Source organism: Anopheles coluzzii, chromosome 3 (genome assembly GCF_943734685.1).
Source record: "Anopheles coluzzii chromosome 3, AcolN3, whole genome shotgun sequence".
Taxonomy (NCBI): Eukaryota; Metazoa; Arthropoda; class Insecta; order Diptera; family Culicidae; genus Anopheles; species Anopheles coluzzii.
This window is the reverse complement of record NC_064671.1, coordinates 24,635,856-24,662,587: the sequence shown is the minus strand read 5'-3', so window position 1 is coordinate 24,662,587 and position 26,732 is coordinate 24,635,856. Positions and strand designations below refer to the sequence as shown.

General features: G+C 42.3%; 6 protein-coding genes across 9 annotated transcripts in view; 1 reads left to right on the top strand and 5 right to left on the bottom strand.

The window, feature by feature from the left end:
* Positions 1-871: 871 nt before the first annotated feature.
* On the bottom strand, positions 872-2,216 carry LOC120958809 (lipopolysaccharide-induced tumor necrosis factor-alpha factor homolog). The gene is made up of 2 exons (XM_040381824.2): positions 1,460-2,216; positions 872-1,375 (listed from the first exon to the last, which is right to left on the bottom strand). The coding sequence occupies exons 1-2, from the start codon at positions 1,482-1,484 to the stop codon at positions 1,107-1,109; spliced, it is 294 nt and encodes a 97-aa protein (XP_040237758.2). The 5' UTR covers positions 1,485-2,216; the 3' UTR covers positions 872-1,106.
* An 878-nt stretch (positions 2,217-3,094) lies between these two features.
* On the bottom strand, positions 3,095-3,839 carry LOC120958810 (lipopolysaccharide-induced tumor necrosis factor-alpha factor homolog). The gene is made up of 2 exons (XM_040381825.2): positions 3,730-3,839; positions 3,095-3,613 (listed from the first exon to the last, which is right to left on the bottom strand). Exons 1-2 carry the CDS (start codon positions 3,731-3,733, stop codon positions 3,369-3,371), a joined length of 249 nt encoding a protein of 82 aa, XP_040237759.2. The 5' UTR covers positions 3,734-3,839; the 3' UTR covers positions 3,095-3,368.
* Positions 3,840-5,329: 1,490 nt separating this feature from the next.
* LOC120954914 (lipopolysaccharide-induced tumor necrosis factor-alpha factor homolog) lies at positions 5,330-6,791 on the top strand. The gene is made up of 3 exons (XM_040375233.2): positions 5,330-5,555; positions 5,621-5,761; positions 6,090-6,791. Exons 1-3 carry the CDS (start codon positions 5,552-5,554, stop codon positions 6,338-6,340), a joined length of 396 nt encoding a protein of 131 aa, XP_040231167.1. The 5' UTR covers positions 5,330-5,551; the 3' UTR covers positions 6,341-6,791.
* A 1,694-nt stretch (positions 6,792-8,485) lies between these two features.
* On the bottom strand, positions 8,486-12,408 carry LOC120954911 (lipopolysaccharide-induced tumor necrosis factor-alpha factor-like). Of its 2 annotated transcripts, none has more exons than XM_040375230.2 (4): positions 12,292-12,408; positions 11,571-11,865; positions 11,349-11,484; positions 8,486-9,131 (listed from the first exon to the last, which is right to left on the bottom strand). In XM_040375230.2, exons 2-4 carry the CDS (start codon positions 11,812-11,814, stop codon positions 9,029-9,031), a joined length of 483 nt encoding a protein of 160 aa, XP_040231164.1. In that variant the 5' UTR covers positions 11,815-11,865; positions 12,292-12,408; the 3' UTR covers positions 8,486-9,028. The 2 variants fall into 2 exon arrangements, with proteins under 2 accessions (XP_040231164.1, XP_040231163.1); XM_040375229.2 differs by lacking the exon at positions 12,292-12,408 and adding an exon at positions 12,156-12,245.
* Positions 12,409-18,690: 6,282 nt separating this feature from the next.
* LOC120954912 (uncharacterized) lies at positions 18,691-19,902 on the bottom strand. Its single transcript, XM_040375231.2, has 2 exons — positions 19,013-19,902; positions 18,691-18,947 (listed from the first exon to the last, which is right to left on the bottom strand). Exons 1-2 carry the CDS (start codon positions 19,386-19,388, stop codon positions 18,691-18,693), a joined length of 633 nt encoding a protein of 210 aa, XP_040231165.2. The 5' UTR covers positions 19,389-19,902.
* Positions 19,903-20,947: 1,045 nt separating this feature from the next.
* Positions 20,948-26,732, bottom strand: part of LOC120954910 (cyclic nucleotide-gated cation channel subunit A) — a 100,733-nt gene continuing 94,948 nt past the window's right edge. For all 3 annotated transcript variants that reach the window (XM_040375225.2, XM_040375228.2, XM_040375227.2), the window contains one exon: positions 20,948-24,792. In XM_040375225.2, the coding sequence (XP_040231159.2) occupies positions 24,507-24,792 (286 nt within the window). In that variant the 3' untranslated portion in view covers positions 20,948-24,506. The remainder of the gene's footprint in view (positions 24,793-26,732) is intronic.

The following is a 26,732-nucleotide window of genomic DNA, read 5'->3' as shown; positions in this document are numbered from 1 at the left end:
CTTTTGCGACTTTTGCGATTGTCGCAAAAACTTTTGCGACTTTTGCGACTTTTGCGATTGTCGCAAAAACTTTTGCGACTTTTGCGATTTTTGCAAAAACTTTTGCGACTTTTGCGACTTTTGCGATTGTCGCAAAAACTTTTGCGACTTTTGCGATTGTCGCAAAAACTTTTGCGACTTTTGCGATTGTCGCAAAAACTTTTGCGACTTTTGCGACTTTTGCGATTGTCGCAAAAACTTTTGCGACTTTTGCGATTGTCGCAAAAACTTTTGCGACTTTTGCGATTGTCGCAAAAACTTCTGCGACTTTTGCGATTGTCGCAAAAACTTTTGCGACTTTTGCAACTTTTGCGATTGTCGCAAAAACTTTTGCGACTTTTGCGATTTTTGCAAAAACTTTTGCGACTTTTGCGACTTCTGCGACTTTTGCGATTGTCGCAAAAACTTTTGCAACTTTTGCGACTTTTGCGATTGTCGCAAAAACTTTTGCGACTTTTGCGATTGTCGCAAAAACTTCTGCGACTTTTGCGATTGTCGCAAAAACTTTTGCGACTTTTGCGACTTTTGCGATTGTCGCAAAAACTTTTGCGACTTTTGCGACTTTTGCGATTGTCGCAAAAACGTTTGCGACTTTTGCGACTTTTGCAATTTTCGCAAAAACTTCTGCGATTGTCGCATAATGTTCTGCGACAATCGCACAAGTGTTTGCGACAATTGCAATAGTGTTTGCTATAATCGCAGTAGTATTTGCGACAATCGCAAAAGTGTTTGCGACAATCGCAATTCAAAGGAATTTGTACAGTGTAATAAGGAATATATTTCATTTTAAATTTGTGATAAACTGTAGAATGAAAACGAACAGTAGGCGAAATTTACCGTGTTGAAGTGAAGAACTATTTATTATATTTTGTCAGTTAATGAAACACATTTCTCTTCTTTTTAACGTTATGTTATACAACCGCTGCATATTACATGAATTAAAGATTAAAACGCTGTCTAAAAAGCTCTTCTAGCGTTGATGCACCGGCTTCTGCAGGTGTTTGTTCTGGTTGTTAATCGCACTTAATGGCACCAATGTTAGAAAACTTTCGACGACCGCCGAAACTTTAGCGCCGATACACACCGATGAACGATTTGCAGCGAGGGCAACGGTGTACAGTGTCCCGGCATGAGGTACAGCAGTACGGCAGGCACACGCACGGCCAGCACAAGGCCAAACACAGCAACAGCGCGTAGATGTGCGTTTTGGTGTTTGCCTCTTGCTCGGTTTGGGTAACGATCTCGGCGTGACACGATGGGCACACAACCTGTGCCGGTTCGGGACCAGTCGTAGCCGACACGACACGTGTTGGTGGAACGTACGGTGGAGATGGATCTAGAACGCAACGTGTATCGATTACTGTTTTGCATTGAAAGGAATCATTGTTCACACTTGACACTTTTCCGCCACAAAACTCACCCATCTTATCCAGTGGGACTGACATAGGGTTTTGATGAAAGCAAAATGCTGAATTACAGGAATGAGAGCACTAATCTGCTGGACTGGCGCAGCACAACTGAAACGCTGCAGAAAATTGACGATGCAGCCAGGCACGAATTGTCGTAATACGCTGCTAGAATTCATGCTTTCAAAACATATGCCACACGCCATTCGTGGAGAACAAAACAAAAGGGTCGTCTGTGTAAATGTCTGTAAAGGCGAGAGCGAGAAAAAATCTCGTTATTGTGTCCACAGCCCGAACGAAGCCGAAAGAGGAGAAATGGTAAAGTGCTATCGACAGCAGAAAATGATCGCATTCTCATCGATGTTTGCAGCGCGTCCTACCAAAGCCTACAGAAGGGAACGAACGAGTTGATCTAGCACGAAGTAATTTAAATCAGAGTTTGTTTACACCCCAGTTTGCTTCATTGTATTATTATAAACAAACGATTCATTTGCTCTTATCAATTAAGGATAGCGAGGGCATTTGTGAGATGTTCATACGCGGCAAGCAGGAAAGTATTTTTTGTGTAGTTTTAGTTTAGTGTACTTTCTTTGTGGTAAATTCAAAGTACCATTAGCACAATCGATTTCGTTGGCAATTAGCTCCTTCGATCGTAACTTTTAAAGTGTTTCGGTTTGTTCAGAATAGTTTGCTAGACTCACGGTGGACCCAGAACGAAGTGATCTCATTCTTCTCTGGAAACGGCCGTCGCAACCTTGGTTACTTTTTGTTGATGTAATATATACATAAAAATTATAAATAATAAATTTATAAAAATATTCAATAACTATACTTAAGCAATCAGTGGACAATTATTAGCTGTAAATTGTAAATTGTAAATCTAAATTGTAAATTGTTTGATGCCACACATTAATGATTATCAAATAGAACACATTCTCAAAGCACATAACCGAAAAGAAAACCTTAAAATTAAAACCATTTGGTAGTGATCGTAAAAAACATGATTCAAAATATGGTGTACTGAAGGTGTATGAATTATTTCATATGATGTAAAAATTAGGTAATATAAAAGTTTACTGAAGAGCTGCATTCTAAACAGTAAAGAACATAGAAGATACCATAGCAAAACTGGTTTGAAGAAGAAATGTGTTTCTTGTTCGACTACCGTTGTTTGCATTTTAAACATAATTGGAGGACTGGTGTAGGAAGACTCCGTGACATAACGAATACAAACGAATTATTTGAATAGCGTTTATATTTACCGCATGCAGAATAGCAGCAACTCGAATAAAATTGACATGACAAACTTATAAATAAAATGATCTTGGCCATATTAAGCAAGTAAATGTATGTTTTGTAGTACAACATAACGTTTTAAATTAAATATAATTATTTGTTTTTATTGCATTCAATGATCTTTAAAATGTCTAATGTTTCGAAAGCAGAATAAGAAAAGGATTTGAGCATCGAATATTAGCGGAGGCCTTCTCCGATGCGCTGCAATACGCACATTTGTCCGTTATCTGTCGAGGAACTAATTAAATAGACAAATATGTACATCGAACAGGCTGCGATAAGATTGGCCACAAAGTCATTGTTCCATGTTTGCCACTGTTTGTAATGAAATAACAAAATATACTGCGCCCGGGTTTGTGTTTAATGGAATATTCCCTAATTTATTTTACACCATTATTAAATAAATAACACAACATGAGATGTACTATACAACATACGTACAACACAGGCAGTAATGAACTTAATAACACAATAGACACTTTTTCTTAATCAAAACGAGAAACAAAGAGTCCAAAGTTTAAGCAAAAGCTCACAATTTTCACTTCTGGCCTGCCTGGTTGGTGAAGCAAACGCGATGAACGCAGTTACGCACAGTTTGCGTAGCTGCGTGCCGGTGTCTGATGTCCTTCAATGTTTGTACGAGCCAATGAACGTGTTGCATCTTGGGCAGTAGTGATTCGCGTCACGGCACGAGTTGCAGCAGTACGGCAGGCACAGGCAGGGCCAGCAGACGATCCACAGCAGCAGGGCGCAGGCGTGAGTGGACGTCGTCGATTCGTGCTTCACTTTCGTGCGTACCGTTGCATGGCAGGTCGGGCAGGTGATCGTCATTGGGTCGGGGCCAACCTGCGGGTTCGTCACTATGATGGTAGCTGCAATGGGTGAAGTGGGAGAAGCGAGGGAGTAATGTAAACAATGCCACAGCCGGTAAATAGATGCGGCTAGAAAAAGCTCGACGCGTTGGTGGTCGACGTACTAAGGTACTTACTCATTGCGGTGCTTGCGTTGTTCACTTGGCTGTGTCTGTACCACTACTAGGTCGTTTGGCCGTAAATAACGTCTGTTATATTGAGCGGAGGGTTAACTGTAGGTTGGTGCTGTTATCTCTCTTGAGGCACCGTACACGAGTTTGACTCTCGCATAGCTTCGCAAAAATGCTCATTTTGATTATTCTATAATATTTTAATGCTGCTAAAACTTATAATACTAATTATGAGGAAATGACTCTAATAGTATAAAAGCTACGACAAAATTTTGTCTAAAAATTTTTTTCAAAAAAAAGGTCAGTTTTTATTGCTTCGTTACCTACAATAAAAAGGAAAATACATAATCAAAAATAATGTTTTTCAATTTTTTTTTATTCCTAACCATTCTTAACAATCGTACAACCGAATTGTTGTGATGATCATCTCACGCACACACAAGCCGGCTTTACTACAGCCTCACAGATGCTGGTGATTCATCTCTCCACGGTTGAAATAAGATAGTTCACACGACGATAAGCGCTATCAAAATACGGAGTGTACGGAGTGTGTTCCATTCAATGTTATACAACGTATTTGTTGAATTATTTCTGTACGCGTGTTCGCGTGCTCATAGTAAATTGTGCCATTACTCACAACGCATCCGCCGATGAATCATGCCCGTTCGGTTTAGAACGAGCGTTTAATGTTTATTTTTGGGCGTATTGTTGATAGAACAGGCTGTTGGGGGTACATGCAAGAAGTATGTGCTGGAATTTTGACATGTCCTTCAGCGAAGGAATATCGACAAAATGATAACAAGTGTGAGGAACACTGTAATTGATTACAATTCGCTACAATTAATTTGTTATAAAATTATATGAGTGACTTGTCTTTTTTTGTTGAATTTGATACATTTGAATATTTTGAGGAATACTTATTTTAAGAATTAATTTAAGCTGCTTAATATGCATCTTAGTATTCTAAAAGCTTTCGAAGTGCCTTGGATTCAACTCAACAGTAGAATGATCGATGACTCTGATTGCAACTCCAGAAAAAACACATTCTTGCTCTAAATTTATTGAGATCTTGTCACATTGAAATGCAGCAGAATACAAATGGTTAGCATTACCTTAATGTCAACAGTTCGGCCCCAGCGTTAGCATGTAACCGAGCCTGTTATAGTAGTAGTAGTAGGCGAATCTGCATGTGCACACGCGAAAGCTGTGTAGAGCGACTTAATTGAGCCGGTAAAAACAGTTGCACTGCGGTAGCTCCCTTAACCAACACCCTCCCCACAGCACCAGCTAGTAATATCCATTTTCAGTAGCTTTACAGCAACAAATACTCACACCTACAACACACATGCGCTAGTATTAGAACGCGTACCTTTGGCACGGCAAATCAATGAATCATTTGCCCCACCACACCGTTGTGCAGAGCAAATACGCGGGAACCGGCCGCCCAGTTTCAAAGTTTTTTGGGGGTGCCCCCTCCCGGCAAAAAAAAGCTCACGCGGAACATGCAATCTTATCATTCTTATCGAAAGGGGAAGGTGATTATTCCGTCGCCCGTCCCCTCTCACGCCTCGCCGAAGCAGCCTCAAAGGCCACAAAGCTGGTACATAATTTAGTACGACAAGTGCGACAATACTGCTGGGTGGCAGGTTCCTTCCTCCAGCGTGTATCGAACCGCCGTCAGTGTGCCATTCCATTTCATTTGTGGCAGTTGAGGTGTTAGTCGAGCTGTCCGGACGCGATACTACTACTCCAGGGCAGTGATTCAGCCAGCGAGGTGAACTTCTGCTTCGATTGAGTGCGTGAATTTTCGTAGGAAAGCGACAACATAATGGGTAAGTGAAGGAATCGTGCCCTGCTCTGCCCTTGACTAACATCCGTTCCAACAACGATCCCAAAGACGGAACGGGTACGACCGATCCACCGTCGTACGATCAGATCAGCTCCCATCCCGTGCCGGCTGCCTATCCCCACCAGCAAGCGCCAACGGTCGAACCGTTCAAATCCGCTAACTTGCACACCCAGGAACCGCCATCGTTGCGTAAGTTCCGTACCATCATCCCTTCTCCCTTTGGTACCGGTGACGTCAATCGTGTGTGTGTGTGTGTGTGTGTGTGTGTGATGGTGTACGTATGTGTGTATTTGTGCATTGTTTGATGTCAGCTTTGAAGAGTTACCCCAAACTCCTGGATCTGGCCCTTGCAACCTGTCTGGGATGGGATGGCATGGCAGGGATGTGCAGATCTGGTCACAGACCTGTCGGTCTAGCGTTGTTTCTTCTGTATTCTTTTTTCGGGCAGTCGTTTGCTTGATCCCTTTGACTCACTATATTTACTATCTCTTTTCTATTCGCTTCCAAAATACAACAGAGACCACCGTGATCGTTACCAGCCCGAATGTTGGCCCCGATCCGACCACCATCATCTGTCCGTCCTGCCGGGCGACGGTGGTAACGAGGCTGGAGTACGAAACGACCACCAAGACGCACCTGTGTGCCGGGCTGCTGTGCCTGTTCCTGTGCTGGCCGTGCGCCTTCGTGCCGTACTGCTCCACGTCCTGCCGGGATGCGAACCATTACTGCCCGAACTGTGGTTCGTTCATTGGCACGTATCGGAAGTAAAGTGCAGGGACAACAACACGGCTATCGATTCATTGTTCTAGTACTAGTACGTGTCTGAAAGAAGAAAAAACAGTCTACATTCTTGTACTGCTAGTGTTTATGTGTGCGTGTGTATGAGTGTGTTTAGTCAATGGTCAGCTTCTTATCAGCAATCGTGAATCGTGTGGAGAGTTAGAGTCAAGCGAACGCGCGAAACCAAATCGACATTGCGACACCGTTTGGTAGATAAGATAGGGAGCCGTTTATCGACGAGTTGCAGGACGCTTTGCTGCCCAGTGCTGGCACCGAAACACGAATTTTCGTTACTTCACCCCACAAGCTGCGATTGTGAGTGCAGAAATGGGCAATTGAGCGATGGCGTGGTCCTCATTAGGGGCGATATCGATTAAGCTATATTAACACATATTAATCACAAAATAAAAATCATTATAATTGCTTTTAATCGTTTAAATGTACTAGCGACTTACTATTTTGTACTATAAAAAATAATCAGCCTTTTTCTTTCAATATAGAACTAATAACAATAATAAACCATAACATAACACAAGATGAAGCGGTCGTACGCTTCAAACATACCGTCGGGTTTACCCGAAAGAATTTTCAGTCCGCCACATCTGGTAGCAATAAACAAAAGGATCCTATTTCATTGGGCTTGCATATTTTCACCAAAGTGTCATAAAATCGAAAGCACCCTTTTTCGGTTTAGCCATGTGGTTTAAGTAAAATAATTAACATTTGTTATTTGAATCCTTGCTTCAGGGTGGTAGGATTTTGTTTTTGTTTTTGGAAAGCGTACGTGTCTTTGGAAAGAGACATAACGAAGAAAGTTGATAACAAAAGCGGTACAATCGGTACAACCGGGCAGCTTGCACACAAATGCGCAACATTTGTAAGGTTCTGTCGGTAACGTTATTCGGCGCAAGCAGAATGATCAAAGAGCACAGCTGATCACCGCAGGCAACGATTTCATTGAAGTTTGAAGAACGGTTTGAAGAAGGCAATGTATGAATTTAATTATATTTTGCAAATAATTTGAAATTTTGGTGAATTAACAGAGCACGTATTTATTGTTTTATCTGCCATTGAAGTATGTTCCTCATCGACAGTTTTGTCAAACGTTATTTGTCCCTGGGAATTTTAAGAATTTTATGTGCCTATTTTCATTGAAATAGTCATGTTATTGGTTGCGTCTTTGATTTAACTTAGAAAACCCGACATTTCAATCCGTCAGTGGATAAAAATGATTCATTCGAGTTGTACTTTCCATTTCCAATCGACAATTGCGTGCTGCCATATTCGGTAAGTGCGCAGAAACACCGTTTTGCTTTCCTTTAGTTTTACGTGTGGGTTTGTATGGTGTTTTGACGTGATGTTAGATATTAACATTATAATATTCAAAATATGTATAAAAAAATGTTTGAAATTGATAAAACGCAATGTCAGCAAAGTGAAACTGAAGGGTGGAGAAATATGAAATACTTAAATAAAATAAAACAAGATGGCACTACAAACTCATAATAAGAATTGTAAAAATTATACAAGCTAAGCAGCAAAGAATTTGATTAATTACTTATTGAGTTACTATTGAATAAGTATCTTTTTTCTTTCTTCGTTGGCACGCTTATGATCACGATCGTAAGCACGATCACTTGTTTCATGTTATAAGCAGATTTCCAATCATTGTCCAGGATATCCGGAATATGGCTACTTCGATGCAATTAGAGTCTGTATTCGATCTCCAACAGGTGTTGCGACTACGGTTACATCAAACACGCAATTATTTTGTTGATCAAGGGTTGAGGCTTGGCTTGATCAAGAAATTGTTAGTAAGTATATAAAATCCCAATTCAATCATCAGTCTTGCCGCTTTTCGCGTTTGTTGCGTGTCTGGACCTCAATTGCAGGTTTAAAGCATAAAACTTATATATGTTCTAAAATTTATCTATGTTATAATATTGAATTCAAAACAGTTTAGTTAGTTTTGCTAAAATTAATAATGAAAATAAAATATCACCCATTTATTAAACTAATATATTACGTTTGATTGTGCATCAGCTGTTAAAATTACCGCAACTGGGCCGTTCGCTCAACTATTTGCTTCTATTAGAGGTGAATTCATAATGAGTACGAGCCATAAGCCACCGGTTGAAGTGTTGATAATGTAAATACATTTATTATGCAATTTTCAGCGTACGACGAAATCAACAAACAATGTTCAATACATAATAATAATAAACGTAATAACAGTCGTCTTGACAAAGCTATCGTTTTCACTTTTCACATACTTTCCTCTCTCTTTCTCTTTTGCGGTCCTTATCCTATCTACTTCTCTTACAAATATGCTTTCTGTTGCAGGCACTTTCTTTTTTCTCCTATTTTTTTTACCGTCTTCCCGCATATTCCCTCTTCCTTCACACATTTCACAGCAGCTTCCCTGCCGTTTTGCGTCCCATGCTGAACGACGGGTTTAAGAAAAAACAAGGGGTGGGAATGATCATTACATCACAATAGTCTCGCACACGTACACGTTGGGGGATTATCATAATAATAATAATTTTTGGTGACCATGGGCAACACGTAGTAGGCGCGGTGCGCGCATCTTGATCGAGGGTGGTGATCGGTCTGACTGGCGGGTGTGTGTGTGTGTGTGTATATCTTCACATGGTCGGTGAGGTTAGGGACTACGCCTTAGCCACGGTATGTGCCAATGTACGCCCCACAGTTCGGGCAGTAGTGGTTGGCGTTCTTGCACGAATCGATCACGTACGGGATCCAGAAGCATGGCCAACAGCTGAAAAAGGAAAGAAAATATTATAATATTGGTATTTTTATATTATTTTTAAATATTTCTATTCTTAATTTACATCGCATGTGTACACTTTGGCATTGTTTTTCAAACATATTTATATCATTTTAAGAAAATTACTCATTACTTTCAATTGTAAAACACACGTAAGCTAATAAATATAATGGGTGCTTAAGAGGTTCATGAGTCATTTCTGCTGCTTCTAATAAATCATTTTAATAGAAATAACAAAAACCACTCTTCTAACGAACAGATCCAATTCTTTTTCGGCACTTTTTCAAGGACCACCATCGTCGCCAAGGTGCTGCGCTTATTGATGGGCAAAAACGGAAAAATAAACAGTCCTCCAGGATTGGATTAATTTAGCTTCATCGATAATGTGGTTTGCCCTGTCAACGGGCGGTAGACTCCATTTTCTGCCCCTTCTTCTTCCTCCCGAACATTCATCATGTACTCCCGCACCGTCCATCAATCAAACCTCACACACAACAATAACGATGGTGCACGCAAATGGTGCAATATGAGCGATTGGAAACGATGCGGGGCTCTAATGAGGCTTTCCTAACCGTTTTTTTTTTCTTCATCCAAATCACCCCACCCACCTGTTGGCATCGGTAATGGCATTTTGTTTGGTCGGTGCGATGGGGGAGTAAAATGGGGAATTTGTTATCTTTCCGTAGGTAAGTTGAGGCGGCTGACGCGTGGTAACAAATAGCAGTGGTGGAACAAATGCGAAGAGCATTTTTGCTTCTTGTTCGCCTTTGTTTGAATCTCTAACTGGCCTCTAAAGACGAGTATTGTTGCGTACTTTAATTGCTACGAAAAGGGGACCACACGGGGCAGGGTAAAAAGTAGTGAAAGCGAGGGGAGCTTTTGCAAACAAGATAAGATAACAGACTGTTCGCGTTGATGGTTAACGTTGAAGTTAGCGTAAAAATTCGTTGAAAAATACGTTTCATTACAATTTATTTTACATTGTACTTCCCCAAGCAATCAGAAAGTGACAATGAAAATATAGTGATAAGGAGAAAAAAACGCTAAAACTGAACATTTAACTGCTCACCAGGCAATTTCCGGTGTGCTGTTTGAACGAACACTTCAACGAGTTGATAGCTACACCTGCGGCTACACAGCTAACAAACTCGTGAATGTGCAATATGCAACACTTGACTGAGTCTGTTTGTATGCACGAAGATAACAGGAAATAGTGTGTGCCGCCACCCTTATTCTAACCTCGAGTGCTTTGAGCACTTTATTTATCTTGGTTCAACAGTTACGCGCTGCATGAACTCATTTCTGGTGGGATTTCGACGCCACCGTTGGCCGCAAATATTTGCCATTTGGACACATCTGGTGGGTTCTGGTGCTGCTGTGACTGCTTTGCTTAATAATAAGCACGATAATGTACCGGTAGCGGTACTGAAATTGTATAGAATTAGATACAAACTCGAGCAAACAGATTGAAGAGCGAATTTGACTCTTTCCGATGGTCGTTTCTCAAAATTATGCAAACATATTACGTCCAGCTATACAACTATCTCCAAAAATCAAAACCGGATTTCATCTTCCGATGCCGTCGTTCCGTCTGCCAGACAAGACACCTGTATCCAGTCATAAATGTGTACCAACAAACCAACAAAAAAGAAGTGTCTCCCAAACGTGAACGAACGTGAGAAGCAGACTGGCAGAACCATGTCGAATGTTCGCACGATCACAGTTGATTCTTAATTTTGTGTGCGGTGTGGTGTTCTTCTTGTTCTTCGATCACTCTCTCTCCCCCCCCCCTATAGCAACATTCTTCTCCCTTAAGATCCGGTTCGACTTAAGGTGTTAGCCGAAGGCTGTGTGTTGGGAGAAACTGAACCAGCCCAGCTCGGACGTAGTGGCTTAAGCTTGCTCAAGAACGAGCTAGTTCAACGACACAGCCAGCGGCAAAAGATCGTTCGAAGATCGATGTTGGGATATTGGAGAATGATTTGAAGCAAGAATAAGTAAGCTTTGGAAGCCACTATTTTACTAGATTTTGATGTTATCAGAGTTCCAGGAAATTGTTAGTATCTCACAGCCGCTTATCTTAAGATGGGTACAATTGCTCAAAGCCGTATTGCTTACTTCCAGTGCAGATTACTCCAACGGGGGATCATAAAACTATAAGCCCCAAGCCCACGGTCATTTGTCATGCCCCTTTACTCGAACACTTACATGAACAAACAGAGCAAACCGGCCGCGATGTGCGTTTTGGTCGAGGTTTCATAGTCCAGCCGGGTGATCACGTGCTTGGTACAGGAGGGACACACCATCGAGGCCGGATCGGGCCCTACCTGAGGTCGCGTTACCACTGTGTTTTTTTGTGGGAAGGGGGAAAGAACCATATTGTGTTATTATAAAGACTGGTGAGTTGACCGTCGAGACCACCGTGTCTACCTTGAACATAAGTCGTCGCTGCAGTCTGTGCCGGTGGGATTACGTTCGAGTTGGCATCGTACGGTGGCGGCGGTGGTGGATGCGCATAGTTTGGTGCGTTGGTCGTGGCATGCGGATAGCCACCACCGGTTGTAGCTACCGGCACCTGGCCCGGGTAGGGCGGTGATTGGGCAGGGTATGGTAGCTGATTTAGCGGCTGCGTTTGAAACCCTTCCGGGCCGGATCCCTTACCACCGGGGTTCATTTTGGAGAGTGTGTGTTTCTTTGAGTGGTTTTGCTGGTGTAACTTATTCAACTGCAAAAACATAACGAACAGACACGATAAGAATATGGTCACAAATAAAAGGAAAAGTTCAACTTAAAAGTACACTTCGACAGTACGAGTCACAATCAGAATTAAAGGAGCAACTAAGTCACTAAAAATAAGGGGAATCCAGCTTCAAATCACAACTGGCACCAAGCAACGACCGATGCACACACACACAAGCACACTCTCGGGCACTTTCACTCCGTTTTCCGTTTGCAAAACTCGATCGTGCGATCGTGCTGATCTTCTCGCCGCCTCACGACCACGGGATCACTCACCGGGGGCACCGGTTTCTGTGCGATCACTTTCCCTTTTCGTTTCAGGTTTTCTGCACTCATTCCTGGCTACAACATTCTACAACCTGAAGTCTGCAAGTCCGCAAATGGGGGTACCAGGTTCAACGACAAACTATACCTGTTTTTGTTATCTGATCCTCGCCTTGCAATTGCACTATGTGTGTGTGTTGTTTTCGATTTCCTGTTCCTCTTCCAAAGACGCACACAACACGGGACTGGATGCGTGTTGCGCGTACGAAAGTTCGTTGCTCACTGAGCAGCCGCGATAAAGCCGTCCGCCGTCAGCCGGTACCTGATGATGGCGGTGGCTCGCTGTTATTGCTGTGTGTGCGTGTATGGTCAATTCTAACAATGTGGTAGTTTTATGCTTCACCATGCGACATCGGCTGCTGGTCGGTCGGCTTGGGGGGGCTCGGAAGTCGTATGGAAACCCCTTGCCGTTTTGTTTGTTCAGTTTGGTTCCCGTTTTGTGGTGCAGTGCGAAGAAACGTTGATCTAATTTTGAAGTAATCATCTTCATACGGATGTTATACTTGGATGTGGAAGTTCACTCATTTGATTAGAGTTCTGAATAAGTCGTTTTTTCTTTTCTTAATTTAAGTCAGAGCAAACTACATTCGATTCTAGATGAATGGCATTGATAGCTCACGTTCTAGACGTTGCGTGGCTGTTTGGAGTTTTGCATAAATCAAGAATTAAGATCGGTTTCTAGAAATTAATCGAAAAGGCTTCCAATGTTTTGATTATCAGCAGCAGACATAAAACTAACCGAATACCGGAAGGTTTTTTGCTCAGCAAGAATCGTTTCAAAATTGTCACACATTGCGTAATGCGTCGCAGACAATGTGCCCGTCCATAATCGGCATACACATTTTAAAAACTAATTCACTAATGCCACACCACACATTGCTGTATTCAAATTCCATCATCATGATATGAGCTACTGCCTGGTGGTGGTGTAAGCGGGAAGTCTGCATGACTCAAGCGCAAGCACAACCATTACTCACCTATTATCTGTTACCAATTGTAAAACAAAAAAAGAAATGAAAATACAAGTAAAACACATTTCACAATGAAACAATGCAATGGCTGCCAAGTGGTGTGATAAAAGGGGTTCAGTGTGATAGCCGCACTTCAAGTTGCGGATGACGCTATAGAGTGCCTATGTTGGCGTGGATCTAATCAATACTGGTGAGCCCCTCTTCTGGTGTCATTTCAATATGATGGTTGTCCCCTTTTTCTTTCCGATCCGGGACTTTTTGGCACGTGTGCGAGTGTGTGAGTGTGGCAAGGAAGGAAGGAAGAGAAATGGTGGTTACGTGGTGGTGACGTTCACCAAGGGTGGAGCTTTTACCCATTACCTCACCTAGGCTCTTGCCTAGTCCGTTGCCATCCGTTTGGTAATTGGGGCTGTAAGGTTCGTGTTAATGTGCGGTGCAAGCTTTGCCTGTTCCCGTACACCTATGATTTGGTGATCGTATCGCAACGCCCTGTTTCCAAATGCAGTGTGTGTGTGTGTGTGTGTGTGTGTGTGTGTGTGTGTGTGTGTGTGTGTGATTGTATGTTTGTTGTGATTTTAGTTCGGTGATGGGGAAGTCACGCACGACGCGGTCAAGGTGGATGATGTGAGTTAGGTTTTGTTTTTGGAGTACTGCAGCATTAAACACGCAATGCATGTTTGTTTGATACTTCATTTACATGCATTTTTTTAATTATTTGAGTACTTCGGCTACTAAAACTAGTGTAGGATGTTGATGATTTGATTCAATTATTATTTCATCTAATGCGTATCATTAATTTGCTTACTTACACAAATATTTATGTATGTCACTTTTGGTCTAAAAGTATAGATTTTTAAGGTTCAAGTGTAAGGGTACGTATAACCTTATTGTCCTCTAATATCTCTAATACTTGTTAAAAAAGAAAGAATTGGAACTTAAAAATTTTTATTACTTTTTTACAAAAATATCGATTCGATTGAACATATTTTTTTGGTTATTACTTGCGTTGTGGTCTTGATCATACTGCAAATTGATCACACAGTCCTCGCGTCTTAGTCTGTCAATCCGTTATCCCGGAATCAACGGCGAACGGCCTAAAAGGACTGTGCAGGCTGTGTCGTCTGGTTCCAAAACCCCTTCTGAACATCTTCCACTCGAAAGTAAGTTAGCAGGGTTTTGTCAGATTGGCACAGTGTCCATGTCTTGCGTATGTGGCACCCGTCAGAGGCGTATGAGAGTTCTGGTATATTAAGGCCGGGCTACATTGATCGTACTCCGTAGTGTAATTTCGATTTTCACTAGCGCATCTGGCGGCGGCTGGTGGAAGCATTTTTTGGTCTTCAAGGGAATGGTCGTGCCGGATCTCAAATTTAAGTTGTTTTTTCACCGTTTTTTGATGCGAAAACGGCTGAAATACTTGCAAAACATATTAATCTATCAATTACAAAGCTTTTCCAGTCCAGTTAAGGTAAAAAACATGGAAAAATAACATATTTTCTGAAGCGGCTCCAAATTGTTTGGAAAAATGCTTCGGTCAGCCGCCGCCAGATGCGCTAGTGAAAATCAAAATTACACCAGAGAGTACGATCAATGTAGCCCGGCCTTTATAGGTACGATTTAGTTCCAGCTTTATTCGCCGCGACTGTTAGCAGTTGGCTGCTAGGATCTTTTCGCTCAAAGACGCCATACTGTTGTTGACCTTTGACCCGATATAGGTTAAATCTTGCTGAACTTTAAAAGTGTACACCTATCTAGTTCTGGTTTTGTTAGTATAATAGTATTGCTGGTAGTGTCACCATCCGTTTGGCCTTTTACTCGTTTATATCAATCAATCCGAGGTGCTCTACCGCTTGGTAGATTCTTTGGTAGGCTTCAACTACAAAAGAAGAGGCATAGACCAATAATGTTTTTTTTTATAAGTATAAGGCAGGATAGGAGATCAAGGCCAAAAGACGCTGAGAGATTTTGTATTCATCTTCACCTGATATGGGGTTTTAAAGGTTCTCATAGTTGTCGGAAATTTTTCTTACTTCTTACGACGAAAGGTACAATATGTGATCGAGGAATTGGACTCAATAGCAACCATTTTGTACAAATATAATTGGGATTTCCAATGAGCTTTTTCGAAACAGATGCCGTATAGTCTTATTCGCATTATACAGAGCTCATTTTCCACAAGAAAGCGTTAAGAATGTGTCCCACAACTCTGAGAACCCCTGGAAAGTCCCTGTGTGTTGCGCGCAGTCATGCTAACCAGTTTTCTGACAGAATTCAGTTTGCTCGGAGCATTAAAAGAGCTATCACATCCTAGTTATTGCAATCTTTGCAGAGATGGTACGTGTTTTGTCTATATTCTGCTTTATTTCTGTATCTATGTCATGTCTGTAATGTCTGTGACTTTTCCAAGATCCTGCGCATGATGATGATGAAGATCTGGTCATTGGTTGATTATCCGTTACCTATTCTTTTTTGATAGTTTTATACACCCTAATAACCCTTATGTTTCTTGGGGCCACCTCGTAAGAGACTGCGTTTTTTATCCTTAAACTAGCCGTATTAAACCTTATTTTTGAATACCGCATTTGAATGCTCCTATTCAATGGTAATTGTATGCATTATCCTAGCTTATGTATCCTGCGCCTTCCCTTGCAGCAACAGGGACAATGAGGTCACAGGAGGTCATGAGACCACTCACGCGCGCCAGACAGACAAACAAATCACCACACACACTCTGCACTGATTGCACGCTCACGCTGCGGTGGATTAGTTTTCCCGCAATAACGCACAGTGAGTGGAAGCGCCACAATGACCCCATTTCCTAGACCAGTTCTAAAGCATCAACATGTTTGTTTAGCCGATAGCGATAGCAGAGCCGCTCGGTGAATCATCGCTCGCTCGCGCTAAGCAAAGGTACAACACAAACAACATACAGTGTCTCTTTGGTTCTGAAATGGAAAACATTAGCAATTTAACGCCACGCTAGCCGTGTCATTTTAAAGCCTAGAATCGTGCATAAAGGAGCTAAAAAGTGAGCCACAAACACTTAGCCCGCGTTTTGACGCGCTGGAAACTACACCGCCGGTCATTGACGTCACTTGGCGATGGCATTGTATGCTTCCGTGTGTACGTGTCATGCTGCCTCGTACGTTCATCTCAGCGCTGTGGACGCTTCGGGCTTCGGTTATCGGTTCTTTCATAACCGCTTGGATGACCATTCGCCGGGTGCCGGCCGGATTGGGGATTGTGGAGTGTCCGCCCCGCCCGCCGATACAGAAGGTCAGACCGATGTGGCATCGACGCATCATCCCGTAGCGAGATTAATACGATTTTCACGCGCACTTGCGCTCTCTTATACGCGGGAAGTAAGGCTGTTTGCGTGCCGTGTCTGCGTTACCCAGTGCGTCACTGCTGTGGACGTACTTTTTTAAGGGGTCTATTTTTTGTTCTTGGGATTAAAATTTGGCGGCAAACAATTGAATGGGGATTGTTACGCGCATTAAGAAGTTTGAACAGGGTTGATAGAAGAAGAGACAAAAACAACGGCTCTGTCTGCTGTGCTGTTTTGTAGGCTTTGTGTCATTCAGGCAATTCAAAACCCGGTAAAGCCAGGTGCTTGAATGTCCTTCCGATTGTCTCAAGGACAGTATTAATAGATGTGACAACCATTTTTTTAAAACGGTTTAATAATTGTTCTTACACGTCTAGATTATGAATATGACCAAACACTCGTGAGCTCGTGAGGGTCAACCTCGACAATGAAAATGTTCATTTAAATTTTCTCATCACTGATAAATGCCACCTCAGCCACCGACACCGCTTGCAACAAACTAATAATCTATTTTTAACGTCCCGATGCCCGACCCCTGACTGCTCACCTCTCAGGGTTAGATATTTTCCATCCCATCCCAGGCGGCTGACCGTGACGGTGGCGGGTGGCGCACCGAGCCGCACAGGGCTTCGATTACGACATGGAATTGATCTTGACGCGGTGCATCGCGCCGTCACCGCGCGTTGCACAATCTCGGGCGCAAGCTGTGAATTGCAGTTCGACATCGGTCAGCCAGCCACCAAGCTCGAGGTTAATCGCGAGAACTCGCACTCCCCATCTGCATAATGCGAAACGGAAAAGTACGACGACGAAAGCAGCATCAGCATCGGTCGTGCTGAAACCGTTTTCGCATGCAACACATAGCGACGTTTGGGACGGTATTGGAAAATCCAACCAGCTGCGTCGTTCGCTCGGACTGCAACCGGTTTTTGTACCGGTCGGTCAAAATGTGCACTTGCACTCTCGCTTTCAATGCAGCTTGCTGTTCGGTTCGTTGGCGCACGCAAAAGCTTCCAACGAAAAACTGTTCTGTAAATAAATTCACCTTCAATACACACCCGGTGCGGCGGTGTAAAACCGCTTAAGAGTAACGTTTTTTTCCTTCTTCATCCCACCGTACGCGTTCGCTTCGATCGGTTTCGTTGATGTCTCTCCATTCACGTACATTCTAAAAGATTGCTGTGTGTATGTGGAATCCGCAACCAATGCATACCAATTGCTGCACCTCGGGACGAAACGATCATTGACCAGCCTTGTGCCAAATTATGGCTAGAACTAGTTCTTGATTTAGACAAACATGAGCTGCTCAAGAGAGCGTTTCGCTTGGGGTGGGCTACAACATGGTATGGGTGGGTAGAGTGTACCGTTCTGCACGATTTGATTTGCAACGGCACTAATGCTTAAGCCGAGGGAAAGTTATTGGCGGAGGTGATCATTGGCACAAACGTTCCGTGAGAAAAAATGTATTTCTGTCCTCGAGGTTTATTTCATTTATGGCTAATGGTATGATTATTACCTTAAACATTTTAAAAGGGAAATGTAACGCAAGGGTGTGGTTTCACATTCATATTGATTTTTGAACAACTGGAAAAAAGTAGTTAAATAAATACCTTAGCAGTTTGAATAACATGAAAAGCACAGAATACACAGTTTTATGATGTCGAAAGGAGCGTATTTTGTAGACTTTTTCTTTCAATTTGTTGTATTGAAAATTACTTGTGCAGCATAAACGAAGCTAGTGCTTTAAGTACGCCGATGATGTAACGTTACCGATGTGTTATTAGCTGTAGCTCCCAGCGATTACACTAGGTGGCGCTGCTTGCGAAATTTATTCCAAAGACACAAACCATGTATACGAATATGAAAAATAACGCTTTTATGCTCTGCTCCAGTGGTCGGCAATGTCATGGTGGCTGGTGCTATCCGCTGCTTGCTTTAAAAAACTGAATCAAAACATTTATGATTATTTCAACTAAGTTTAGGCATTTTATGTGTGAAACCCAAAACCTTATGAAAGCTTTAATAAGCCTTTATGGGTGTAACATCTTTAAAGAACTACATGAATAATTGGAAAACTAAACAAAAGAAGTATAGCAAACAAGCATTATTTAGTATTTATGATCTGAAATTAATCAAAATGTTGCATTATAACAAATCAAACAAATAGTTTATTCATGTACTCTCCCCCTCAGGCTTTTCCTTCCTTCAAGCAATCACGCTCGACATCGTACAGCCCGAGATAAGCGTTACAGTTCGAGCAGTGCAGATGGTACTTGCTCGCTGTGGTGAACAGTGCGGGCAGAAAACAGAACGGCCAACAGGACAGTATGCAGGCAGCACCAAGTCCGTTCGATATGCGGCTCGCAGCATTACGAATGGTGGGATAGAAACGGCCACCACACTCGCCGCACTTCACACGAAATCGGGCCGGTTTCCATTGCGTAACTGCGTAAGGTAAAAACAAATGAATTTTAAAAAGAAACCATCAAACTAAACACCCTTCTATTTACCGGTAGTTTTGTAGACAGTTTTCCTCGCACCAAGCAGCACATTCCGCGGCCGTTTCGGCCGATTTGAGCGGACCGCCCCAGCGTCTTGCCGTTGCTCCTGCTCGCCCGAATCATCATCCGCCACTAATTGATTTGATCTTTCGCAGCGAGGCACCGTGAGTTTCGTTGGTGGGTTTGAATTTTGATTGCACGCTAGCGGCATAGCTTCCGGCGGATGGTGGTTATCCAGCAAATGACGTATCAGTATCCACGAGTTAGAGCTCTCGAACGGTAACCTAGCCTGGCACAGGATGCAGGTCGCAATTAGGCTCATAATCTTCCGCGGTGGTTTCGTTGTTTTGCTTTCGCACTGTTGCGGCTGTTTAATTTGCCACATTAAATTAGCGAATGACGTTTTGTGCCGTTCCCATGGTTACTCTGATCAGGGTGCACACGTGAGACGAATGACATTTCGAGCGGGGAAGACACATCCATACAGTAGCTGCTAAAAATAAGCCCATATTGAATGACGATACGCACAGTAATGAAATTGCAATTATTTTCCAAACCGGCGTCTAATGATGACTTTTGCTGTGCGTGTGTGTGCGTGTTGTAAATTTAATTTCTCAGTCCCATATCATTTTGTTGCTTGCACATGAACCCAACAGCGATTGGTATGTTTTCCGTTAACACGACTTTTATTACCCAACATTTGGAGAACAATTTGCTAACACTTGCGCTACCCACCCTCCCCCCGCTACCCAACACTGCCACCTGGTCATCACCGAATGGAATGCATTTTTCTGCATGCCACATCCAAAACGGACCTTCTGCTGTGGACGTTTACGTCTTCTCCTTCTTGCCCTCAATACAGTGTCACTATCTGCTCTCAATACATAATTTGTGTTCTTGTTTGTTTTTTTTTTTTAATTTTGTTGCTGTTGTTGCAAACTATTATGCCCGTGGCGATAAACACAATTTCTGTTTTTCTCCCGCCTAATTCCTCCGTTTACGTTAGTCACTAAAAAATATACCCTATGTTAGTTCCGCACTTCGGCTACGCCAAACCTTTATTTATTTGTTTATGCTGTTGTTTTCCTCTTAATTATCTTCCACGTAGCTTCTTTCTTCATTGTTTTTTTGTTGTATCATAACCCTTGCTAGAACCTCCGCACAATTAGCAATTATGCTGCACTTTTTATCGTGCCATGTGTTGTTTTTATTTTTATGTTTTTTTCAATTTTTGTAAATTCGCTTTCGCTAATGTTTCTTACAGTAATTGTCTGTCAACCACTCATCTCCATCGGGCCTGTTTTTGCCTACTTATTAGGAATTGATTTGCTGCTGTGTCAATTTCCAATGGCCGCAATACATATTTCGGCTTGATCCAATGTTAACACTAGTAGGTTTTTGTTTGTTTGTTTAAATGTTCGACCATTATGAACTAGGACTCTTGGTTGCTTATTTGCTTACTTATTAATTTCTATTAAGACGTTGCGGTTTCTCTTTCAGTAAAAAACAAGGTAAGATAATGTTAATTGGGGGTACAATTTATATGATGAAAACAGTATGCATGCAGAAACTAATGCCCATGGTATTGTTATTCGATTCCAATGCTAAATAACTACTCCTTCAACTGTTTAGTGACAAAAGATGAGACATGAAAAAGGTAAACCCAAGCACAACCCAAAACTGTCTTCACAATAGACGAATAGTGTGTTAGTATAGTGTGTTCCGTATATAACTTGTCCAACGTTGCAACGGACAATGACCACGGACCGAGTAATCGTATCGCGCAATTATTATCGATTTGGCTTAAGGGTTAGGGAAAAAGTGATGTTTAGATCCTTAGTGATAGGGGTTTTTTTATACTTTGTTAGACGCTAGCATTGTTTGGTAGAGTTAAATTCAACTTTGTGGTTTTTTTTGTTGTGTGTATGATATTCTACGCTCCGAACGCTCGTTCGTGTTAAAGGGACACATTTGTCGCACTCTTTTAACTCTTCCATGTAGTTCTACTGATTAACATTTAATGGTGCGCTTTCGATTAGTTTTGGGACAAATAAAAGAGCAGAAGTGAATGTGAATTTGTGTTTAAAACAAACCAACAAACAGGAGAAAAAAATTCGTTGCACATTATTGCCAAAAAGGAGTTACACACAGAGTGAACGTTGCCCGCTAAACTGCTACTACTGCTAACAGATATGTGATTTTGTGCGCAAAAACATACACGACGGACCCACAAGAAGCACGGAAATCATGCTTAACCTCTTCCCAACATTCCGGATGATGAATTATTATTCAAACTGAAGCCGAATGTGCAACGACGGAACAAAGGACAGACTCCCCAAAACCCAATGATCCAGCTCCCTCCCCAGTTCCAGCACGGCGTCATCGTCGTCGTAAAGCTATATCCGTCCCTAATCGCAGCGAAACTAATCTATCATCCCGTGGCACGGGGGCGTACGGTTTTAACCGATAGATTGTGTTCGTTCTTACAAACTAAAAAACTGCAACAACAATCACCACAACGATTACCGCGCTATCCGCTGCTATTGTATTTTTGTCCTCGAAAATATGACTTGTTTCCGCCCGCTTCTGGTTAGCGGTGAAACTCGGCAGAAAGATGGAAAGGCGAGCTTTTATCATTTTTGAGCAAAAGAGGCAAAAGCAAAGCAAAAAACGCAAACGCCGAATGATAAGGCATGTGTATTATTAAAATTTGCATATTAAAATGAGCCGCCTGTCCCAAAGCCCGGCCCTACTCGAAGTTACTCGAATGCTCGAAAGTTCAATGAAATCGATCTGCCGCTACGGAAGGTTGCGCAGATATGGCAACTCATCTCACCTCACCTCAGGATGCTGGCAGCACAACAGTCCTTGTGCCCGCGCGAAGGTGCTGGGGCGTTTTTACCCGCCTACTTCGACATTCAGTGGGGGCATTGATACATTGTTGAGTTATTGTTCGAAAGATGTTTTCGCCCGCATTTCGTGCTGCATCATCTCACGCTACCACGTGGCGCCACGCATGCATGCGGAAGAAGACATGGGAAGGAGAATACATTTCCGCTGCTATGGAAATCGTTGAGCAAAGCAGGGCCGGGTTATGCTGGTGATCGGTTATGCAATGGCGTGGTTGCTTTTATTGGGTTCTCGTTGCCTTTTCAGGTATGTGTATATGCCCCGAACCCAGCTTTTTGTTTTGCTGTGTTTTTGGTGAATGATTTCTCACATGCTTTGTTATCCGGGGCGGGTGGCGAGTTGGCTTCAGCAGAACGTCACTGTCAAAGGCGTTGTTGGGATGATTTCTCCTTTCTTCAAGATTGATGTAGCCTGTCATAAACGGTTATGGGAGAAATAAGAGCAAGCTGATCGGCTCTGTGCGTGCGGGGGGCAGAATTTGAGGTTCGTATGCGTGAAACTCGGCAAACAAGCTTTGTTATGGTTGCGTAGCGTGGCTTTAAACTCTTCCTCTGCATAAAATATGGCACAATCGCATTAAAAAAAAACAACGTAAAAGTGGTAAACCGATGTGGTGATTGTTGTTGCCTAAGGTTAACAGCTAACTATTCCCACCGCGACCATTTGCAGGCCGCTTCCGTGGGAGCGTCTTTTAAACGCGCTTTAAGTTTGCATTTGCTTGATGTTTTCTTCTTACAGTGTGTGTTTGTGTCTTATGTGTTGTGTGTGTGGGGGTTTGTATGTGTATATAGTGGTGGAAAAGCTTTTAAACCTTTTTCCGAAACATTTCAATGGTTTGTAATATATATTTGCTAACAATAGTAGAACTAGAAGGAGGGATGGGTGGATGGGTAATAGAGAGCTAGAGTTGTGGGTGATGATGTGAAGTGAAACAGGAGGAGAGAGAGCAGAAAGGGAAGGAAAGAGAGGAGAGAAAGAGAACGAGACTGTGTTAAGAGAGCGTTAATTGGAGTTGTAATCGATATATTGATTGTTTTCTATTATTGAATTGAAGAGCGTTTTGTTTCCAAAAAACAATTCAAACAAAATGAAACACAGGACATGCCAATTGTGTGCATTAACGTGAGATTCTACTTTGAAAAGGTAGCTAACAACTAGCACATTAAGTATTTATCAATAAAAATAATTGATTTAAAATAAAACCATCTACAATTTACAATCAAATACAAGATAAGCTCCTCAAGGCTCTAACGTTCTCTTTTCCTCTTAAAACGTTTAATAGTCAACATTAGTTTGTTTGTTTTTTTCATCAATTTAACACTAGTAGTTAAGTTTCTCTGTTTAATGTTTGAACGTTTAGTACCTTTTGCACTGCTACCTTAGTATTTGTTTAAGTTTTGTTTTAAGTTTTTCGTTTCGTTTTCTTCAATTATTTGCCCCACAAAATGGTATTGGTTTTTTCGTTCGTTTTGGGTTAGTTTACTCAAAACTGTCGTGTCACACATGCGGTTTTACTTTAAACGCACTTTCATCACTTTACTACAAACGCTGCTACCACCACAAATCCAACCCTCAACCAATAGCCCACCAGTACCACCACGTTACTACTACTACCAGATGTGGTTCACTGTGTGTGGTTGAGATTGTTGTTTTTCCCTAGCTTATCACAATCATTAAGTAAAAAACTAAATAGTCATTTCGAGGCACGTTAAATGTTTTGTTTCCATTTTTTGTTTTGTTTTCTCTACATCGTTTGTTACCATCGTTTTGTATTCGAATCATGCATGTAGTTAGTTGCTAGTTTTATTATTATCAACTTATGATTAACACGATGCTGTTCACAAGGTCTTCAATGGTTGTGAATGAAACAATTACTTGCTAGTTACTGGTTGCTAGTTTTGTTGGCCTTTTGTTTTTTTGTTGTTGTTTTTCTCCGTTTGTCCGCACTGGTTAGCTTACTTTTAAATGAAGGAAGAGATTCATTGCTCCAATAACTGCACCGTCTTGAAGGTGTTGTTTAAATTTATAGAAAAATCAGAGAAAAAAAGGACAATAATAACAAATAATATCTTTGTCCAACTGACAGAAACATAAAATGTCTTATGCAACAGAGAAGTGGAATTGTTTCGAAGAAAATGAAGTAATGTGAATTTATTTATAAAGCAACAAACAAAACATGAAAAATGCGGCCATCATTTAAAAAGAAATGAAAAACAATATTGCACAATCAAACTGATCAACGGAAGAAGCACAATTGGGACACAAATGAAAGAACCAAATACCGGCACGTTTGATGTCCTACGGTGCAGCTTGTCTGAGGCAGCTCTCCCGCTGACCGCCACCCTTTCTTTGCAGCAGCCGTCTTGTATAAACCCGTTTTGAAGTGCGCTCCTGCTCGCCGGTTCAGAGGAGGAAGCGCATCCACCCATCCACTATTAAATCATCTTCGATCTGTGTCACCCCGTTATCGTCCGAAACCCCGGAAATGTACGACGTCATCGTCACGTTTCACATCTCAGCCCCACGCGCCACTCGCCAGCAGGATGTAGTAGTAGTGGTGGTAGTACCACGCTGCAAGATGGCGAATGCATATTCATAACGTATTCTGTCGGGCTGGGGCACTACTGCTGGTCCCGCTGCTGGCACTGCCCGCTGCACCCGGCACGGTCGGTGTCGTCCCGGATGCCGTCACCGTCGTCAAGGACTCTTCGGCGGCCGTCGTCGTCGTCGTCGTCGTGGTGGACGAGTGCGATTTGCGTCGTTGCGTGCGCAACCGTCCGGCCGCATTGGATGCCGCGGATCCTCCTGCAGGATGCTGCAATTGCTGGTGCGCCGCCTTCGCTTCTGCACCTCTGCTGGTGGGCGACGGCTTTTGCACTCTGCGCGCACACGTTTTATCATTCCGTGTTTTGTTTTGTGCGTGTTTGAGAAGAGTTTTTTTTTTTGGTTTGGTTTGTTTGCGTCCATTATTATCATAACATCAGCCACCCGCCGGGAGCGAACGGGAGCGTTATTTACGTCGGATTTTGAGTTCATCCGGGAGCCGGATCGTGCGATGATAATCCATGGTTACGATGGTTGCGATGCAGCATCCAAGTGCGCGAAAGTCAAATCCAACCGAAAGAAAGGAAAACAGAGAGAGTGAGAGGGAGACAAAGAAAGAAAGAAAAGAGAAAACAGACACAGAAGAAAATGAGAAATGCACACCGGGAGCCCGAGTTTGCAAATGAGGCGATGAAGTACATCATTGGCCGGCGCACCAATGTAGGTTAGGAATGATTGCAATCTTATCGCTCTCGCCGCACGTCTTCTTTCGAGCCCGGGCCGGGGCGAGAAATGTGCAGCATTCAGCATATTATTGCGCTCACGTTTTCTGCGCTTCACGTGGTTCCGCGTTCTTTGAATAGTTAGGTTTTTTTCTTTCTTTTTTTATTTCGATTGATCTTTTGTGCAGCGTCTCGTGCACATCTTGGTAAGGTGCATACTCAATGGAAGTTTAGTCTATTTTATGTTCCTTAGTCGGTGAATCGATAATAAAGAATAGAAGAAAATTGTAAGGATCTTTTGCCATATGATTGAAATGCCTATTGAAATTCATTAAATACTATTGAATTTCCCATAAATATTCACGATCAAATCAAGTTTTTAAAGGCGTCCTATGTTATTTGCAATCTAGGAGATCAGAATTCTGAATATATTTCCCTGTACCAGTACAGAAATATCGAAACCTTGCGGTCAATGAGACTAGGAAAAAAAACAATAAGCACACTCTCTGTAGTGGACAGTTGTGCAATCAATTAGTCAGAAGAAACGGAAAACCGATAAATTAAATCAGTGAATGGATCTGAATCGGCACCACAGTACCATGGATGGAACGTTCCTCTTGCAGGCAGGTGGCGCTGAATAATTGAACGAGTTTAAAGTCAATTAAGACTCAATACTTAATATCAAAACACAGAAAAAAGAGAATAGGAAATAGCTTCAACTCGCCTGTAATGAAAATGTTGCCTTCGAAAGCTCCATCAATAAAGAATGGCTAGAAAAGCGCCCGCACGATAGAGAGAGAGAGCGAGAGCCCATACTTTCGTAGATTCTGCACGAAAGCCACCAAGACAAAAGTGTGGACGACGGTTCTCGTTCTTGTTCCTGCCCTTCGTACAGCAGTTCAGACATTTCGAATGCTATCCTTACACCTTCCCTTTCTCTCACCGCCTGTACTCCCTTTGGCAGGTGGTTTGATGGCAGGCATAATTTAGAATTCGAAGCTCGTTTTCCGATTTAATCTTCGTTTCGCGTACGATTGTGTTCTATCCTATCTTTCTGGTGTGTGTGTTTTTTTTGCTTTGTTTTTTGGGATCTGAAGTCGAATTTCCCAAAGTTCAAACAAAACGCTGTCAGGCGGGCTTGTCTCCTGAATCCATTCGGTAGCCGCATACCAAGCGCTAGCACACTTTAAGGTGTAGAGTTACATTTAAAATTAAATCTAACTCCTACACAAGCACTCACCAACCGTTGAAATGGGTCGCATGGTCAGTTTGGAGAACGTTTTAAGTGTACAGTTTATTGAAATGTTGGTGCTTTTTTTCTCTTCTCGATGAAAACTTTACTACTTTTGATAACACCAAAGGATATTTCAATAAAGGAAAGAAAATCGTTTTTTTTGTCAACATGCCCGTTCTATGAACCAATCCTAGAAGGAGCAAGATGGAAAGAGGATTTGCAATCAACAATCCCATTCATTGAATTGAACGTAGACTTTATCGCTCCGATAGCGCCGGAAGTGTTGGCGCTTTCACAATCAATTAGTTGCAATTCACTT